At 38.7% G+C, this 21,142-nt stretch overlaps 3 protein-coding genes across 3 annotated transcripts; 1 reads left to right on the forward strand and 2 right to left on the reverse strand.

Annotated features, from left to right (window-relative positions):
- Positions 1-5,140: 5,140 nt before the first annotated feature.
- LOC122081695 (MDIS1-interacting receptor like kinase 2-like) lies at positions 5,141-9,110 on the forward strand. The gene is made up of 2 exons (XM_042648892.1): positions 5,141-7,778; positions 8,680-9,110. The coding sequence occupies exons 1-2, from the start codon at positions 5,141-5,143 to the stop codon at positions 8,985-8,987; spliced, it is 2,946 nt and encodes a 981-aa protein (XP_042504826.1). The 3' UTR covers positions 8,988-9,110.
- A 946-nt stretch (positions 9,111-10,056) lies between these two features.
- On the reverse strand, positions 10,057-15,664 carry LOC122081696. The gene is made up of 3 exons (XM_042648893.1): positions 13,706-15,664; positions 12,121-13,399; positions 10,057-10,133 (listed from the first exon to the last, which is right to left on the reverse strand). The coding sequence occupies exons 1-3, from the start codon at positions 15,662-15,664 to the stop codon at positions 10,057-10,059; spliced, it is 3,315 nt and encodes a 1,104-aa protein (XP_042504827.1).
- Positions 15,665-15,711: 47 nt separating this feature from the next.
- On the reverse strand, positions 15,712-17,974 carry LOC122081697. Its single transcript, XM_042648894.1, has 3 exons — positions 17,533-17,974; positions 16,092-17,474; positions 15,712-15,998 (listed from the first exon to the last, which is right to left on the reverse strand). Exons 1-3 carry the CDS (start codon positions 17,972-17,974, stop codon positions 15,991-15,993), a joined length of 1,833 nt encoding a protein of 610 aa, XP_042504828.1. The 3' UTR covers positions 15,712-15,990.
- Between the last annotated feature and the right edge of the window lie 3,168 nt (positions 17,975-21,142).

The following is a 21,142-nucleotide window of genomic DNA, read 5'->3' on the forward strand; positions in this document are numbered from 1 at the left end:
AGTTATTTATGAAGCCACCAGCCTCTGCAAAATAGTGACGACTCAGCTAGAATCATTAAATGGGAGTTTTCTCTTTGCAGTTCGGAGGTGAAAGTAATACAATCTCAATGGACCCTTTCTTGAGCTATGGGACCAAGCAATTGAACAGGTCAATGATGCACCTGTATCCAGATTAAGAGCAATAGGTTTTTTTTTTGGATTCTATCTCGTTCAGCAACAAGGGTAGATCAATGGCAATAGCTAGGCTGCTATTTGTGCATGTTTCATTGTCATATACCTCAAAGTTGGATGTTACAGATTGGGGTAGTGTGGAACATGAAAAATTGGACTAAAACCGAACCCAAACCAATAACAGCCCAAAAATAAAAAATAAAAATTCTCCCATAATTATGCATATATACACATGGTAAACCATATTCGATATCTAATTAATAAGAAAAAAACCAAACTATATCGAATCCAAATGGAAACACCAAACCCAAACCCTCCCTTATTGGTTTGGTTTGATTTTAGATTCATCCTTTCTCACATCGAAATCAATTTAATAGATCAAAATCAGACCGAATAGATCAACTGACACCCCTAACTCGTAGGTGGTAGAGATGAATCATAGTATCATACTATCTAATATATCCTTTATTTAATAATGACAATGAATGAATAGTAAATTTAACAAAAAGGCATAATTGGAACAGTTTTTTTTTTAACTTAAATCTGTAAAAATGATTTATTTATTTATTTTTATATAGCAACTTATCTATCTTCACGTCAACAAAAGGGTATTGAGGAATAGGTTAGAAGTCATCTGTCACCTACCTGGGTTACAATAGGACGAATCCATATTTATTCTTTGGTCTGGTCGTCAAAGTATTTATTTATTTTGTTATGATAAATGTGAAAGTATTTCTATCAACACAAATTACGTATAAATTAAAACACAAATCTTGAAGTAACTGCAAAAGATTTTATATTAATTCTATGTATGCTATGACACAGATTTCTCAGGAGGTGCCTCCACACATTGCATTATCAAAATAAATTTTAGCTTAATTTATTGTAGTTTCATAACCAAAATCAATAAGAAATTAACTTGGTCAATTAAGCGGGAATGGGACTGAAAGGGAGGAATGAGAGGAAACTGTGTGTGGCTTCCACGCCCAGACATAGCCCAAGACTGTTATCTTATTCATGAAATGCGAAAATCTTATCCGTGTTTATGTTTCTGTGTGTGTTGTGATTAGCCCATGTTGATGCAGGGACCATGCTGCCAGTCAGGGAACCTTCTCCCAAAAATTAATGTAAATGTTCGTGTGAAGAGGCTTTGTGTATGCCTAAATCTCAGAGAGCTTTTTCCAAAAAAAAAGGAAAATTGTTCTATATATAACATAGGGAAGTGCCAGCCATATCGATTTAAAGCCTGTAAATATGCATGGCTTGGCACTCACCACCAAATGCAGTTGGCCACATTGTGTGAATCAGAGGGGATCCCTTAGGGGGTGTTTGGTTCGGTAAATCAAATGGTGTATGTATCGGATATGAATGTCAATCTTTTGATAGACATTCTTTTGAATTATGTTTATTTCTGAAAAATCGTTTGGTTGCCTTAAGACTAGTACATGTTTCTCGTGGGTTGAGATATTGGCTTCCGTAGAGAACGTCTTTTCGCTTTCTCCTTTTATACTAGGTGGTAAAAATGTTGCTCAAATATGAGTTTAAGTGTTGAGGTAAACTCAGATTTTAAATACATCCTTTGTAATATGGTCATTCATGAGAAGTATGATACTCACTTATGAAGGTCATCCTAATGGAACCAAACAACTCTAAAAATTAAGAATTATCATTCTAAAGAATGTCATCCCAAAGATTTACAGAACCAAACACCCTTATGTTTTGAAAATGTAGCCATTATCCCCTTTTAAGGGTCATGCTAGCATTACTCCGTGAGTCAAGTCAAAATTTTCAAAAACTCGTCAAGAGTTGTGCAGAATGGCTCTGGGTAAAATATGATATGAATCAAGTCACAACTCCTTCTACTCAAATGAGACTCGGTCTTATGACTAGAGTCACAACAAATCCGTGAGTCTAGTCATTTAAAAAAAAAATAAAAAAAGCATTCAGTTGTTCCACTTGAGTTAAATAAAATGTCTCTACCATGCAAAAATAAATAAATAAATAAATAAATAATAAGTTCAGTAAAATGTTAAAAATCCTCAATCCTCTTCTTCGATAGTTGGTTGGGCGAAAATGAAAATCTAAGTCCCTCTACAACTTCTCGACAGCAAATAATCATGAAAGTTTCCTCTCTGTTTTTTTAGTTTATCAAATAAAATTCTTAAATTAAACTGTGTCCAAAATGGAGTTGTATAGAGCCTATACAACTCCATTTTGAGGGGGAGTTGTATATGTCTATTTAGTCAGTCAGATTGATCCACATGAATGAACTCTGGCTCCTTTTTTGAGGCGGAGGATTCCAATTCCATTTTCCCCATTGATGAACCATTATTCACTTATAAATAGAAAATTTAGATGAATTAAGAATTCATAACATATGCGTATGACATACGCTCCAAGAAATTTCTACTAAAGTTTTCAATGAAGAACAATAAATTCATGATGTATTTTTTTAGTATTTTTTAAAATATTTTCTTATATTTTTTGTGAATTTTTACTAATATATATTGCATTGAAAATTTTAAAAATCTTAGTTGAATAACCATTTTTTTTTACTCAACTCGCCTTTCAGAAAACCTGGTGATTGGGCCTGGTCAAACCTGATGAAAAAGATTTTTTTTTTTTTCTTTTTAGATAGGCCGAAAGAGGGTTGAACTCATGATCTCTTCACGTTGAGTGAGGAGTTGACAAAGACCAACTGTGGACCCCCTTTGGATCAAAATATTTATTTCTTGAATCAATAAAAAGAAAAGGTTTTTGCTCAATGTAAGTGGATTGTTTTTTTTTTTTTTTTTTTTTTTTTTTTTGAATAATTTTCAAGGATTGTTTATGCAAGCTATATGAGATAATCATTAAGAATACACTTATTTTAAAGGGATCAACCTCAAAATCTTTCCTTCTACCCAAAAAAAAACACCTCGAAATCTTTGCCGTTATACTTGCTCTTTCCTAGTGGTTGTCTCTTACAATTGCACCACACTTATTTTCATCAATGGTGGCATAGATGATTCTTGTTCATTGACAACCATTAAAAATACACTTCCACACTCAGGTTTGTTCAAGATCTTCTTTTGTTTCTTTATATTTGATTGGGAAATTATCTAGATCTATGAAATAAATAAAAAAAAAAAAATCTAATTATAAAATGAGAAAAAGAACGCTATATGATCATGTGGCCTTCATCCTAACACCTCAGCCAATGGGGGAATACGGATGGATTGGGAACACCTTGGGCCTGGTCAAACCTGACGAGATAGATTTTTTTTTTTTTTTAAGATAGGCCGAAAGAGGGTTGAACTGATGATCTCTTCATCGTGAGTGAGGAGTTGACAAAGACCAACTGTGGACCCCCTTTGGATCAAAATATTTATTTCTTGAATCAGTAAAAAGAAAAGGATTTTGCTCAATGTAAATGGGATTGTTTTTATTTTATTTTTTTTTTGAATAATTTTCAAGGGATTGTTTTTGCAAGCTATATGAGATAATCATTAAAAATACACTTATTTTAAAGGGATCGACCTCAAAATCTTTCTTTCTACCCCAAAAAAAACTCCTCGAAGTCTTTGCCATTATACTTGCTCTTTCCTAGTGGTTGTCTCTTACAGTTGCACCACACTTATTTTCATCAATGGTGGCATAGATGATTCTTGTTCATTGACAACCATTAAAAATACACTTCCACACTCAGGTTTGTTCAAGGTCTTCTTTTGTTTCTTTATATTAGATTGGGAAATTATCTAGATCTATGGAAAAAAAAAAAAAAAACTAATTATAACATGAGGAAAAGAGCGCTCTATGATCATGTGGCCTTCATCCTAACACCTTAGCCAATGGGGGAATACGCATGGATTGGGAACACCTTGGACTGTGTGTTCATGCTTTGAGCTGCGTGTCTGAGGGCTCCTAGCCCTTGGATCTGTGTTACACTGTAAAACACATTGACGCACTACAAAGAAGCCTGATCTAAGCAAGCATTTATATTTACTCAATCGGGGCATCATTTCATGACACCTTATGAAAGAGCGTAGGAAAACACAATCAAGAAGCATTCTATTTCCCGTAAATTTGACCTTTTGTGAACCCGTAAGTTTGACAAACTCACGTTGGTATGAGTAAATTTCATACTTCCATGATTTCATAGATTTCATACCTTATAATATAACTTGAGTTTGTGGTCGTGTAAGCCTTACCTTCATAGGTAGTGACAATCAAGTAAAATTTCTACCAAAAAAAAAAAAAAAAGACAATCAAGTAAATTAAAAATGCAACATGTGAGACCAAACTCAAATCGTGTCGGTTGTGTGGTATTAAAATTATAAGACGTGTGCAGTAGAAGAGTCGAAACCAGTTTGAGTTGAACCCATCATTTCAAGCAGTATCCTAACCGGACGTTTTTATTTGTTATGCGTCTGAACCGTACGTTGTAATTCCATCATTCTAGTTTCGTTCGAAAAAAATATATATATATATATTTTGATATAAAAATTGAAATTTTTGTTTTTGACACGAAACATTGTTTCTGAAACAAAAACATCACCAAATGCAGCATCTCTCTCTCTCTCTCTCTACATGTGCAAGAATTTTACAATTTTCAAGTAATTGCTCCACAACATGATTCTAAAAATTGGATTGAATTGGTATTGATTACGATAGACCCACTAATCAAGAGTGGTGTAGAATAGGTCGAAGTAAAATATGACAAGAATCGGTTACACATTATCCGAGTCAAATGATATTCAGTCTTTTCACCCGAGTCATAATAAAATAAGTGAGTCTGGTTATTAAAATAAAAACCATTAAATTAGTTGAGTAACCGTGAAACTTCCCTCTCATCTTTTTCGGTCTTAAATTAAAAGGATGAGAGGGTGAGATGATGATCAGAGGATGTAAAGTCTGGCCGACGATATATCATTTTCGTACTATAAAGCTCCCATTACTCTTCAATTGTTGAAGGCAACCAACTACCAACATGGCTTTCTGCAACCCTATTATAATGGAATCCCTCTCCTTCAGCCTCCTATCCTTCATGTTCTTCACTCTTTTCCTTACTTCTTCCAACTCCTACGCCTTGAATTCCATCAGCACTGAACAAGCTGATGCTCTACTCAAATGGAAAGCTACTCTCAACAACCAAAGTCAATCTGTTCTTCATTCATGGACACTACAACTTCATCCTAATACCACCAATTCCTCTCTGCAATCTGACCCATGGTGCAGTTGGATTGGAATTGCTTGCAATCAATGGGGAAGCATTACTGATATTAACTTACCAAGTATGGGCTTGCAAGGTATGGTTAATAACTTCCCTTTCCCCTCATTTCCTTCTCTTACAAGTCTGAATCTCACTAATAATACATTTCTTGGTACTCTTCCATCTAACATTGCGAACCTTTCTGTTATCAATTACCTTGATCTGTCCATGAATATGCTCTCTGGCTTAGTTCCATCTGAAATCTGCTTGCTTACCAGTCTTAAAATCTTGTATCTTGATCAGAATAATTTCAATGGATGGATACCTAATGGAATAGGAAGATTGAAAGATCTTACTGTTCTGACCATGTATGCCAACAACCTCTCTGGTTGTATACCTGAATCTCTAGGTAACTTGAGCAATCTTCAGCAGCTCTCTTTGAACCAAAACAATCTCATTGGTTTGATCCCTGCCTCTTTAGGTAAATTGAGAAACCTAACCATTTTACTCCTCTTTGGTAATCAATTATCTGGAAGGATTCCTCTGGAAATAGGAAATTTGACAAGTCTAACACTCCTAAAAATATCCACCAATCTGCTAACTGGATCCATCCCTTCCACTTTGGGAAACCTACAGAAGCTCATCCATTTGACCCTACTGAGAAATCAACTTTCTGGATCAATCCCTGAAGAAATAGGAAATCTCACAAAATTAGCTAGCTTACATTTGGGAGAAAATCATCTCTCAGGTAGTTTGCCACAAGGGCTATGCATCAGTGGATCACTTGAAAACTTCACAGCCTTGAACAACCATTTGACAGGTTTTATTCCAAAAGGCTTCAAAAACTGTACCAGCTTATATAGAGTTCGGCTTGAAAATAACCAATTCACTGCAAACTTATCAGAAGCCTTCGGGGTTTATGAGAAGCTGAATTACATTAGTTTGAGCAATAATCAATTTTATGGTGAACTTCCATCAACCTGGGGCCAATGCCAAAATCTGCAAGCTCTTGTGATGGCTGGGAATAATATTACTGGTAAGATACCTCCAGAGTTTGGGATGTTAACTCAACTGCATGTACTTGACCTTTCTTCAAATCACCTGGTGGGAGAAATTCCTAAGGAATTTGGTGAGTTGACATCTTTGCTAAATCTCAGTCTGAGTGGAAACCAACTTTCTGGCAGTTTACCATTAGAAATTGGAAGGCTGTATAGCCTAACATATCTTGACTTGTCAACAAACAGTTTGAGTGGACAAATACCAAAAGAAATAGGGAACTGCTCCAGCTTATTTCATCTGGATTTAAGCAACAACAAATTGAATGATAGCATTCCATTTGAAATTGGCAATCTGGTTTACCTTCAACTTCTATTGGATCTTAGTCAAAACAGGTTCAGTGGAGAGATACTGTCTCAGTTCAAAAATTTAGGGAAGTTGGAGAAGTTAAATCTTTCTCACAATCAACTCTCAGGTCCCATTTTTTCTGCATTTGATGGAATGCTTAGCTTGACATCCATTGATATATCTTACAATGAGTTTGAGGGTCCAATTCCGAAGATCAGAGCCTTTCAAAATGCTACAGTAGAAGATTTAAGAAACAATACTGCACTGTGTGGTAATGTAAGTGGTTTGCAACCGTGCAAATCAACTTTTTCCGAAGGAGAGAATGGAAAACCAGACCACAAAATCCTAATTGCTGTCTTGGTTCCATTGTTAGGTGTGCTATTTCTTCTATTTGTTTTTGTTAGTATCGCTTGTGTTGTCTACCGAAGGGAAAGAATTATTGAGACAGACCGAAGGACAACAACAACACATGATACAAATTTATTTTCAATATGGAATTTTGATGGAAGAATAGTATATCAAGAAATTATTGAAGCGACAGAGGATTTTGATGCCAAATATTGCATTGGGATGGGAGGATACGGAAGCGTTTATATAGCAAAGCTATCAACGGATCAAGTAGTTGCTGTCAAAAAGCTTCACCAACCATTAGGGGATGAGTGTGAGAATGCCAACATACAAACATTTAGAAATGAGATTTCTGCATTGACAAAACTGCGACATCGAAACATTGTGAAATTATATGGTTTTTGTTCATCTGCACAACACTCTCTTTTAGTTTATGAGTATTTTGGGAGAGGGAGCTTGGCTATGATCCTCAACAACAGTGAGCTTGCATCGGAAATGGATTGGATAAGAAGGATTAATGTTATTAAAGGCGTAGCAAATGCTTTGTCTTACATGCACCATGATTGTTCACCACCGATCATTCACCGTGACATATCAAGCAACAATGTTTTGTTGGATGAAGATTATGAGGCATGTGTATCTGACTTTGGCACTGCTAGACTTCTAAAGCCTGACTCATCCAATTGGACTGAACAGGTGGGGACGTGTGGATATGTTGCTCCAGGTAATAAATTTATCATTTCTTCAATATTTACAAGTAGTACTAGGGTTTAGGGGTGTAAGTTTAGCGTTGATGCTCTGTCCCACCTTGAGCCCGAACAAGGCTTGGACTAAGATTTTTTACCTTAGATCAGGATTTGGTCAAGCCCATGTTGAGGCCTTGTTTGGCTCGGCCCAACCTGGCTTTGATTTTAACTTTGATTTGTATAATATAATTTAGGGTTGTCATCATAACTTTTCATTCCGAATACTAAAATCTAGGTCATTGATTCTTATGGTCAAGTGTCTAGAACATCTACTGTTGTGTTGCATTTCATAATTTTAATTTTGCATTGATCATTTATTTTTTGGTACTTTTTATTATTATTTTTTTGTTTATTGCATAGGACATGAATGAGAAAAACAATGTCAATCAAGATTAACCCGACCATCGCAAAAATCAGGTCCAACCCAATCCAACCTAACCTAGCCTGATTAGGGTCAATTAGGGCTGTGTTGCATTGGCATGTGCCAGCATGGTTTGGTCTAGGCATGGGTCCGACAGGTTGGGTCGGGCCCTAGTTGAGTTTTGGGGACCTAAGATTGTGCCGATGTTTTAAGAAATCCTATCCAATCCGGCCCTGTTTCACCCCTGAGTAGTACTTGCATGAAGTATATTACTAACATTTAACTAATTCTTCATTTTTTCTATTTAAGTTTTTACTTGAGGAGGCTTTATAATTCAACAGATTCTCATCGATCATGCCATTATTATTAGAAGTTTGGAATATTTTTATATTTTCACAAACTTCAAAATTGATTTACTACTCCCAATAAATAAATTTTGAATTTTTTTAAACATTAATTGCCATTTTATGAGTTTTAAGAATATAACTGAATGTTTGCTTAACTTCCATGCCTTCCAGAGCTTGCCTACACGATGATGGTGACACGAAAATGTGATGTTTATAGCTTTGGGGTACTAACATTAGAAGTGCTTATGGGAAGGCATCCAAGTGAACTCATCTCTACACTATTATCATCGTACTTAGTTGTGCCATCAACTGAGCAAATGATACTATTAAGAGATGCGCTGGACAAACGGCTCTCACCTCCCACGATTGACATGATTGAAGAGCTCTTATCTGTTATGAAGCTAGCAATCTCATGTTTAGTTACTAATCCACAATCTCGGCCTGACATGCACACTGTGTCTGAAAAACTATTGTCTTAAAGCCATTTTTTGTCATGCAAGATGCTTCCGGCTGATGATATTTGAATTTTCAAAAAGAAATCAGGTTCTTTCATAATTGAAGAATATATGTTTTGCTTGATTATTTTTCAGATTTCCTCTGGTTTGCTTAAATATTTCTGTTTTGCTACCACTGTGGGTATTGGGTGGGCGCATCCTTTTCTTGTGTAGGGATTTTGTGGAATCAAGCTACCATGTAGGACCAATTTGGTTGTATCTTTTCTTTTCATAAATGTTTGAGGATAAATTAAGATCCTAAATGATTAATAAGCTAGGGTTAAAAAAAGTTGTTTTCTTGTAATACAATTAATCCACAAAATTACATGATTGTTAAATGATGATGCTAGCTAGCAGCATTAATGTTAGTTTTAAATAGAAATTAAAAACAATTAAAAATTCAAAAAATAGTTTTAACTAAAGGAAAAAAAATTCGTAACACTTTATGTCGATTCAATTTTTTAGAAATATACCTAGAGTTCCTGTACGGTCACCATGATAATTTTAGAAGAGGGGGGTGGGGGAAAGATCCATGGATATAAGGGTGTTAATTGGTTTGGTTTTAGTGTAAACAGCTCTATTCGGTTTGGTGCAAGAATTTTTAGCTAAAATCAAAATTGAATCATTTAATAAACTGTTTCATATATGAGAATCGAAAACATTTATAAACGGTTTCATTTTAAACGGTTTTAAACAGTTTTCCTATGTTTTCTAACTTTTACAACTTCTTACCTTCAAAATTTTTAGTGAAATAGATGTAAATTGTAACATTGAATTGAACAGTTTATTTTTATATATTTTTTTAATATTTGTTTAATGCTTAAATTTTTTTTATTGAAATATATGTAAACTTAACATTCAATGACTTAAACTTACTATGTATATGTTAATCGGTTTAACGGTTTAAACTTTTAAATCAAAACTAAATCACAGTTGCAATTTTAAAACCAAAATCCAATCATGTAATAAACGGTTTCTTAGTTTTGGTATAAACGGTTCGATTCAATTTGAACTCAAAGCCCACAAGTATTCCCTCTGTCCCTACAATCCAAAATTAAGCCTGCTCAGGAAGCAGGTTTTCCACGAGAGTTTTAGAAGGCATTCTGGCCTCAACACATTGTAGTTTCTGTTCTGCCCAAAAATTAAGCTTCAGACTAACAAAAGGTAAAAGGTTAAAAAAAAAAAAAAATTCAAATGAAAACCAGGGGTATTCCTGTCCATATCAGACTGATACAGGCCGATCCAGATTGGGTTTGGATCGGTATCACCCGAGACCATATCTGGTGTCTTAAACCATGATCCAATTTCTCTATGTATCAATATAATACTTGGAAATTGATTGAGAAATTCTATTTGAGCCATATAGACTTCCAGATGTATTTCACTGGTCTAAATTACCTGGAGAAAAAAAATTATGGGCCAATGAGCCAATCAGCCCATGAGATTATGTGCCTAAGATCCTACTGTCTTAGGTCTTGAAAATATGTAAGATTTGTCATGAAAATGATGTGAACCGGGCTTTGTCTAAGAATTTTATTTTGTATCGGTTTTGGATGTTTTGACCAACTTTTTTCTCCCAGTCTCAACAAAATTTCAGTCTTATCCCAATTAATTGAGGTAGGCTATGTGAATTTGTCTTACAATCAGCTCTATTTGGAGATATACTCGACACAAGACTTAAACTATGCATATCTTTGCTCACTATTTCTCCTCAGAATATTTTAGGTCATGGAAGAATGTAGTAATACATCAATAGATATTGCTTCAAGTGTCCATTGCTCTATTTCTCTATTTCTCCATTTTCAACATCAAAAATGGTGTGAATCTCAATTCTCAGGCCCTTCTTTCCCAAGTAGGGATTAAGTTCTTGGTTGGTATTGGAATCGGATAGATCGGGATCAGTCGAATTTTACCTCTACTTACCATAAAAAATAATGGGTTTTTTTCCCAATTTGTCCAACCATAATATTCTTCATGTGCCTTGCGCTTTATAGATCTTCTCCTCATTTAATGAATGTGTTGCAGTTGGGATTTAGATCTTCTCCAACGATTTTCCCTTCAATCTCTTTCCAACTTATCACATGCACGTAGCCCAACACTTGAAAGCCGGAACCCCCATGCTTGCATGTCCCTAATTGGAGAGCCGTCAAATCCTCTCCAATCCTAGTTCCTCCAGAACGCTACTAATAGTTGGGGGACCTGCACACACCCCAAGACTCTTCCAACAATCGGATGCACACTGTAGGGTTGGAGAGAATCCGAATACACACTTGAGCATCTAATTTTTCTTTTGCAAGAGATCGGTCTAGTCACATAGCCCTCACACCATTGCAAAGACCAATAAAAATGTTCACAAGAGCATCAACATGAATATAATTTTTCAATTCACAGGAGATGAAACAGTAAATCCATGTGCCCTTATGTCTGGGGCTGGCCCCACGCAATTAGCAACTTTATTTATTTATTTATTTTTACAATAATGAAAAATCTTGATCAGTTGACTGTTTTGGTCTAAAATTGAAGTATGGGTGATAAGGTGACTGCAGCACGATCACCCTCATTTTGAGATCCTCTCCCACACACGCAGCATGCATCGAACTGCTGGCAGCATGGGGCAAGCATTTCCTCCCATCCGATGCACACTGGAAAGGATCTGATTTTAACTTATTTCTGTAACATGCACGGCATAACAATTCAGTAACTCGAAACCTTTAAACAGGAAGAATGGTAGAGGATGCCACATATTGGTGACTCTTTTTTTGCTAGAAATCAAAATTGTATTAAAATGGAGAATAAAAAAGAAATAAGGGTACACCAAGAAAAAACCAAAGCAAAAGAAAGGATCCCACCTTCGGCATTGCCATCAACAGGGTCCTCCAAAGCTATCTACAGAATCTAAATCTTGGTTTGGAGAAAGAATCCCATCTAATCTCCTCAATAATATGAGTAGGAAATTCCTCCATGGTTCCAGATAATCCTGTTTTTGCAGCTGATTTTGCAAGGTAATCCGCAATAGGATTGGCTTCCCTATAGCAATGAGAAATCTTCCAGGATATAGAATTGAGGTAGTGCTGCAAAGAGAGCCACTCTTGCAGGGCAAACCAAGGGAGAGACTTGCCTTGAACAGAGTTGACTACTGCCACAGAGTCAGATTCAATCCACAAGTTTGTAATCCTTTGACCCATTGCATGGCGGATACCATGAAGAAAAGTCATGAATTCTGCATAGTAGTTCGTACTGATGCCAAAGAAATGCTTGAAGGAGAATATAACTTTCCCATTGGAATCTCGAATGACACCCCCTCCTCCTGCTCGACCAGGGTTTCCCATGGAACTACCATCAATGTTTATCTTTGACCAGGCGAGTGGAGGCTTGCACCAAATGACTTCAAGAATGGAAGGAGGGTCGCCTGGAACTGCATGCAACCCAAGTTTCCTGCAGCAAAGAAGATCAGCAGTAGTCCGAATGACCCCTTTTAAGTTGAGATTAGACTCCTTGAGCGTTCTCAATATTTTCATGAATAGCAGAGAGGCATCCGAACTCTTACCACCATGCCGTCGATGATTCCTTTCTTGCCAAATAGTGTCGGTCACTATAATCAAACCAGCCGCCCAAGGATCCTTTACCGACAAAATTCTTCGCTTTCGTTTCCACCAGGATATCAAATCAGCAATGGAGGATTGATCCTTCCAAAGAAAACCAAAACAGTTCAAGAAATTTTCCCAAAGGACCCGAGAAACACTACAATTTAAGAAGAGATGGGGCAGAGTCTCAGCATGAAGACCGCACATGATGCATTTGGAGGCTAAAGAGATGCCTTTTTTCCTAATAATATCATCAGTAGTAAGCTTCTGGTGACACAGACGCCAGCCAAAAGTTGACTGACGAGGAGAGAGGCCTTTCATCCAGACCAGCTCATGCCAAGGAACCTTTGGATTTCGGCGGCGAATATCATTCCAGGCTGAGAAAGTACTGAATTGACCAGAGGTAGAGAGGCTCCAAATACATGTATCTTTTATGTTACCTCTAGGGATATTGATAGATGAAGCAGCGAGAAAAAAATCTTGAAGAAGAGAAGATGAAACCGTGGGGAAGTTCCACTCATTATTGTCAATAAAGGCCGCAACTGTCATGGAGGAAGATGCAAACAGCTCATCTCTCAAACCTGCCCTTTGTTGAAAAGATTCAGAGTCAACCCATCTATCTTTCCAGCAATTTATGGAAACCCCATTACCCACCACCCATCGCTCTTTGCTAGAGACAAGAGACCACATTCTTCGAAGGCCTGGCCAAATGGTGGAAGATTTATACCCTTTCTTAAGCTCCCCATTTTTCTTCAAAAATCGAGCATTAATAATGCTGGACAGGGCTGATGTAGAGTGTCTTATATTCCATACCTGCTTACAGAGAAAAGCTTTATTGACATCCCTTAGACGCCTAATTCCCAGCCCTCCTTCTTGTTTAGGCTTGCAGATTGAGTCCCAACTAACTGTAACTCCTTTGGTTGTTTCAGGATCGCCACTCCAAATGAAATTCCTCATCCATCTCTCCATGATGTTCAGTAAAGAGCTAGGCCACCAGTATACAGAGAAGTTGTGGGACGGCATACCAGAAATAACAGATCGAACCAGCTCCACCCTACCAGCCATGGAGAGGAGCTTTCCTTTCCAACCAGCCATCCTTCCTTTAATTTTATCCATCACCGGGAGGAGAGGTTCCCGAGTGACTCTACCCTTGAAAATTTCCACTCCCAGATATTTTGTAGGGAATTTGCAGATAGAGATTCCAAGGGTATCAGAGATGAGTTGCTTTCTATCAAGAGACATATTCCCCAGAAAAAGTTTACTTTTGTTGAGATTGATTTGTTGACCAGAAAACTGCTGATACTTTGTAAGGAAGTCATGGAAATGTCTGACATATTTGATGGAGCCATTTAAAAAGAAGAAAATATCGTCTGCAAAGAGGAGAAAACCTGGCATTTGGACACCACGAGGACCCTTGATGGTTTGTAGTTTCTTGTCTTGAAGCATAAGGCGGATTCCCCTACACAGGACCTCTTCGGCAAGGATAAATAAAAGAGGGGAGATGGGGTCACCCTGACGCAGGCCTCGCTCAACACCAAAGAATCCAACCGGACCTCCATTGAGCAACACTGAAATTCTGGATGTACGAAGAATTTGATGCAACCAATCAGTCCAAGTATCGGGGAAGCCAAACTTTTTCAATACCTTGAAAAGAAAGCTCCAAGATACAGTGTCAAAGGCTTTCTGGATATCAATTTTTATCCCCATACCTCCACCTCTTGTACACTCAAACATGAGATTAGTTAACTCTGAAGCGAGGCTGATATTAGTCTGAATAACCTTGCCCTTCTGAAAGGCGCCTTGCTCTTCTGAAATGAGCTTAGGGAGGAGAGAAGAGAGTCTTGTAGCCATAACCTTGGACAAAATTTTACAGAAAAAATTTTGCATGCAAATCGGCCTAAACTTGTCCAGAGAAGTCGCACCTTCCATTTTCGGGATGAGAACCAAGAAGCTATTATTGATACCTTTAGGAAGGGTTCCAGAGCTGAAAAAATTCTTCACAGCACAGCAAACATCAAAACCAATTAGCTCCCAACAATGTCTGAAGAACGCACCAGAGTAACCGTCTGGGCCTGGAGAACTATCAGGGTCCAGGTCCCAAATTGCATTCTTGATTTCTTGATCATTTGGGATGGCTTCCAATCCTCTAACGTCAAGCTCGTCAAGGATATGGGGAATGCAGTCCAATAGCGATCCATGGTCAAGGGTGGGGCTGGCTTTATGGATAGCCTTATAGTACTCCTCAACATGAACAGCCAAATCATCCATGCTTGATGTAATTGTACCATCAGTTTTTTGAAGAGAGCGAATCGAGTTCTTCACCCTTCTGATTTTCGCAGATAAGTGGAAAAATCTAGAGTTTCGATCTCCTTGAGAGAGCCATCTATTTCTTGCTTTTTCTGCCCATAGCTTTTCATGGTCAAGGAGAGCTTTCAAGTATCTGGATTTAGCATCAGCTTCCAAATTAAAAAGATGGTCATCAATACCATAGGAATCTATCTGAGATTGAATTTGCTGAAGATCATCTTTTGCGGCTTTTAATTCCGCATCAAGGTTTGGGAACACTGATCTTGCCCAGCTTCTGAGAACAGGCTTGAGGCGTTTCAGCTTAAGAGCAAGAGAAAAAATAGGATAGCCATCCACAGGTTCACTCCAGGATTTATTGACCACATCCATAAATTCCTCATGGTCCATCCAAAATCGTTGGATGCGGAAGGGGCAATTTGCAGGTTTCATCATTGAATCCGAGGTAATGCACAGGGGGGAATGGTCAGAAGAAAACCGCTGCATCACCTCCTGGGAACAGTCATGAAAGTGGTTTATCCATTCTTCATTACAAAAAGACCTGTCCAGAATTGCCAAAACATTCCCATGCTTCCTGTTATTCGTCCAAGTAAATTTATGCCCTTGAGAAGGAACTGAAATCAGGTTGCAAGCATCCACAGCCGCATTGAACTCAGACGCAGACCCAAGATTAAAGGCGCCCGGACCCTTTTTTTCGTACGAAAAAAGGGAGGCATTGAAGTCACCTGTAACTAGCCAAGGAGAGGAGCCAATTGGAGTCGCTGCAAGAGCCATCCATAGCTCTCTTCTAGAAGCTCGGAAACAACTCGCATGTACAAAAGTTATGTAAATAGAATTGTTTCTCCAATTTATACACAGTGAAATAAACTGGTCAGACATGGAAATAATAGTTGGTTTGGTGAGAGACCTCTTCCAAATGACCCATAGGTTTGGGTTTTTATCAGTGCGAATATTATGAATAAAGCATGCATCATATCCCAGTTTATTAAAAAATAAATAAGGGAAAGCAGCTACCTCCACCATTGGTTCAGCTATACAAACCACATCAGGGTGCTTGTCTAGGAGAATATTACTGAGAGTTGCACGACCAGCAGCCTTCTTCATCCCTCTGATATTCCAGAAGAGGGCACGCATCATAAACATTTGGAAGAGGCAATACGGTCAGACTTTCTAGTCTGCTCCACAGTGAACAATTGTTTACCTTTTTTTCTTGAAACTGTTTCCATGCCGTGGCATTGTTCCTTCTGGAGGGCAGCAGCATCAATGGCGCCAACTTCCGGGTAGTGGAGGGTGAGATGACCATTATCCATAGCACTTGAAGTAATGGAATTTATCACGTGATCACGGTGGACAGAGAGTTGACAAGAGCCAGAAATCAGAACTGGATTAGCCGCACAACCTGGAGAAACCAGAATGCCATGTTCTGTAATTGAGTTAGTCTCAGTGGTTTGGTTCACCATATTGGGCTTGTTTGACCCGTGTAAAGGAACTGAACCATCTCTGTTGCATGGGTCATCCAATCGATCTGCAATTGAATTATTCCTCAAATTGGCTGAGGAAAATCCTTCTAAAATAGGTAACTCAATAGCTAAAATCCCCTCTTGCGTATCCAAGTTTCCATACAAAGCTGGATCACAATTATGGGAGATGGTTGGCAATTTTGAATTTGAATTCTTTCCTATTGAGGGCTCGCCACCATTCCTGCCGGAAATCTCCACACCAGCCGCCCCCAAAGACGACTTCTCCACCCAAACAGCCCCTACAACACCACAAGCATCATCCTTGTCTTTGCGTGCGGCATCGGCGATGCGTTTCTCTTTGCAGTTTTGGATGGTATGACCAAGTTTTTTACAAAAACCACACTTTCCCAAAGCGTCTTCATATATGATTTTTTGTTTGAACCAAAAAAGATCACCTGTTCCAGGTTGTCGCCGTTCAACCTGGATTTCTTCCAACCGCTGTACTGAAGTATCCATCTCCACGAGGACACGAGCAAAGTTCCCTATGGATGCATTTCGTGTTCTTTTATCAATGTCCAGGGGACGCCCCACGGCTTTTGCCATGGAAAGGAGGATCCGCTCGTGCCAATATTCGAAGGGGAGCCCAGGAAATCGAATCCAGACAAGCTTAGAAATAGGAGAGTTATCATGGATATTAAAATCCGGCTTCCACCGCTGGAAGCGAATAAACTGCCGTCCGATCTTGATAGGACTTTGTTTCCAGATGTTTGTCATGTCTTTCTCAGCCTCAAATTGGAATAAAGTGTAGCCTAATCCCATAGGTTTTATAAAAACCTTCTCTTTAAGTTTCCAAGAATTCACAGCTTCCTTCCGAACTTCATCCAAAGAAATAAACCGAAAATTTATTCTGGCCACCAAAGCAAAGCGATATCGGAGAAGACGTTCCTCATAGGCATCTTGGGGAATCACGATTTTAGTGAGATTTCCGGCATGAATAGGGTCAGGTAGGTCGGCAACATCAGGGAGAACGCCTCCAACCGCCTTAGAGAATGATTTCTTAGGGAGGGAAGAAAGGCCAGTATTGCAAACATCCACAATAGGCACAGCAGGTGCNCTTGATAGGACTTTGTTTCCAGATGTTTGTCATGTCTTTCTCAGCCTCAAATTGGAATAAAGTGTAGCCTAATCCCATAGGTTTGATAAAAACCTTCTCTTTAAGGTTCCAAGAATTCACAGCTTCCTTCCGAACTTCATCCAAAGAAATAAACCGAAAATTTATTCTGGCCACCAAAGCAAAGCGATATCGGAGAAGACGTTCCTCATAGGCATCTTGGGGAATCACGATTTTAGTGAGATTTCCGGCATGAATAGGGTCAGGTAGGTCGGCAACATCAGGGAGAACGCCTCCAACCGCCTTAGAGTAGGATTTCTTAGGGAGGGAAGAAAAGCCAGTATTGCAAACATCCACAATAGGCACAGCAGGTGCAGGCGTGCAACCTGTTCCAAGAGGTAGGTCGGGCTGCAAGAAATCCGTAATGAGCCTCTGCTTTGCGCGATCAGGCGGGCTGCCTCCGGCCAGAATCCCAATCTCCTCCACCGTAGAGTTTCTCTCTCCACTTACCATAGTTAGTCGGTTCTCACTCACTCTTTCTCTTTGACTTCTACTAGTCCAATAAAAATCTAGCAAAGGGTTTTGGATGTAAAGTAAAGTGAAATTTTATTACCAAATATAGAATGATTTGAAGTAATGATATAGTCACATGGGATAATGATTACATATATTTCTTTTTTAAGTATGAAAATTTCACTTCCCTTCCCTTTAATTCCCCTTGCAACCAAACATAGCCTAAGTAAAATCATAAAAATGGTAGATAAATGGCTGGAGAAGGGATGCATCTCCCTCTCCAGCCAGAAAAAAATGTGTCTACTACCCTTAGCTCTAACTCCTGCTTGCAGTTAAAGTAATAAAATAATTCACTTCCCCTTTGTGTTCACAAAAATCCACCTAGGTTTTTATATTTTCCAAAATATCATTCGAGCAGATTCCATTTCTTTGGCTGCGAGCAGGGGTTGCAACTGCAACCCATAGCCCGCCCATGCTTTGCAATCCCATATTTCATTAAGTAAGCCATCAAGTCCCAGAATTGCACCCAGAGGAGTTCATGTGCTCAGCCTCAGCTAGTGTCAAGGCATGCCATTAGTAGGCTCATCCTATCATTTGCAAGGAACAGTGTTTGTAGAGTGTTCATCCATTTAGACCTCCAGCCATGGTTGTAAAATTCGGATTGAATCTGATACTAAATCAAATGTAATAACAAAAAAAAAAGTATTAAAAAGCGAGGTAAATTCATTCGATACAATCTGATCACGGCGATTTGGATTGGTATCGGCCAAGACTGATCCAAAGACCAATCCAAAATTTTCAAATGTAGCCTGCAGTGGTCCTAAGTGAAGACATGTGATTTACGACTAATTTTATCCCTTGACAATTTCTTCTAAGCAGCTAGGCTGTCCAAAGAAGCACCCGGCAGTTGGGAGGACCTGGGCTCATACTCCAACACATGATTGGATCCTCCCAACCATTAGACTCTTATCTGGGCAGCCCAACTGCTGGAGAAGATCCCATCGCAAGCAACACCACACACCCCCCACTAAAAAAAAAAATGTTTAACTTTGCTTGGATAATATCTCTAGCACGCCCATCTTCCTACCTGAACAACACTTCCAAGCAATCCCAAATAATCTCGTCAGTTATGGAACACATCACATCTGTGTGTGGCTATATGTATCGGATTGAGACCCATCTGGTCAATACATGCATCTTAAGGTGTAGTGACCATATATCTAGTAAGTATGTCTGAACTGTAATGATTTCATACAATTTTGGACTAAGTTTTCCTCAAGCAACGAAGAAAGGGAATTCTTTGACCACAAGGCTTCAAATGCTCACGGATCTGTGTAAAGACAAAATAAGAATGGTAATAGTTGAAGGAACGGAACACATCAATAATATATCAGTAAAATCCTTGTAAAATGGGGTCGGCTACTATATTTGCAGCTGCTTCAACAAGTAATATTCCAAGGGGCAATATTGGAGATAAATGTGTTTGGACCCTCTCCACCTCTGGAGATTTCAGTACTTTCTCTACCTGGAATGATATCCGTTGCCGAAACCCCAAGGTCCCATGGCATGACTTGGTTTGGATGAAAGGCCTTTCTCCTCTACTGTCGACTTTTGGTTGGCGCCTGTGTCATGGAAAGCTTCCTACTGATGACATTATTAGGAAAAAGGAATCTATTTAGCCTCCAAGTGTGTTATGTGTGGAACCCAATCTGAGTCCTTGCCCCATCTCTTCTTAGATTGCATGGTTTCGAGGCAAATTTGGAACAATTTCTTGGGATGTTTTGGATTGAGTTGGAAGGATCAAACCTTACTGATTTGATCTCCTGGTGAAAAAGAAATAGGAGAATTCTATCACTAAAGGATCCTTGGGCGGCTGGCTTGATCATTGTGGCTGACGCTATTTGGCATGAGAGGAATCATAGATGGCAAGGTGGTCAAAGTAGGGACACCTGTCAGCTGTTCAGTAAAGTACTGAGGTCGATAAGAGAGGCGAGTTTCAACTTAAAGGGGGTCATTCGATCTACATCTGATCTCCTATGCTGCAGGATATTGGGGCTACATGCAGCTCCAAGCGATTCTCCCTCCTTGCTCGAAGTCATTTGGTGTAAGCCTCCCTGCGCCTAGACAAAGTTAAATGTTGATGGCAGCTCCATGGGAAATCCTGGTCAAGCAGGAGGTGGAGGCGTTATGCGGGATTACCAAGGGAAAATTGTCTTCTCCTTCAAGCTCTACCTCGGCATCAATACAAACTACTATGCGGAATTCAGGAGTTTACTAGAGGTTATCCGCCATGCCATGGACCAAAGGGTTTCAAATTTGTGGATTGAGACAAACTCTGTGGCAGTTGTCACCGCTATTCAAGGTAAGTCTCTTCCTTGGTTCGCTCTTCAAGATTGTCTCTCACTGCAGCACTACCTCAACTCTATCTATTGAAAGATCTCTCATTGCTTCAGGGAAGCTAGCCCTGTTGCGGATTATCTTGCCAAATCAGCCGCAAAAACTGGAGTCTCTAGAACTATGGAAGAATTTCCTTCTCATATTATCGAGGAAATTAGATGTGATTTATTTTCCAAACCAAGATTTAGATTCTGCAGATAGCTTTGGAGGGCCCTGCTGATGGCAATGCCAAAGGTGGGGTCCCTTCTTTAGCTAAGGCTCGTGATGTACCATTTTATTTTTTCTCTCTTGCTTTTCATTTTAATACAATTCTGATTCTTAGCAAAAAAAGAGGGGTCAGCTACTATATGGATCATTGCCCTACAATAAGCTCTATTCATGGTTATACTTAAGAGAAGACCCAAAATATGCATATCTTCCTCACTACTTCTCCTATGATTATTTTAGGTTTGCCCTTTGTTTTTAGAGTACCTTCAATGTGAATCAGTTCACTCTTCCTTACTGACACATCCCTAGGCCTCCTTTGAACATTGTCATGCCACCTTAAACAACTTTCTTAGAACTTATCATGAATCAGGACAGCTCCCAATCAGATCTAATATCGTCATTCCTTATATTAGAGGGGCTTTGCATTTTAGCATAAGAGTAGATATAAGAAAGAGTTTGGATCACAAACCCAATTCACCAAATCCGCACACAAAGAAAGCAAAACTAAACAAAATCAATCGAAAATATGGGAATTAAATCAATAGACTGACAACTCTCACATAG

The sequence above is a fragment of the Macadamia integrifolia genome, chromosome 6 (assembly GCF_013358625.1).
Source record: "Macadamia integrifolia cultivar HAES 741 chromosome 6, SCU_Mint_v3, whole genome shotgun sequence".
Taxonomy (NCBI): domain Eukaryota; kingdom Viridiplantae; phylum Streptophyta; class Magnoliopsida; order Proteales; family Proteaceae; genus Macadamia; species Macadamia integrifolia.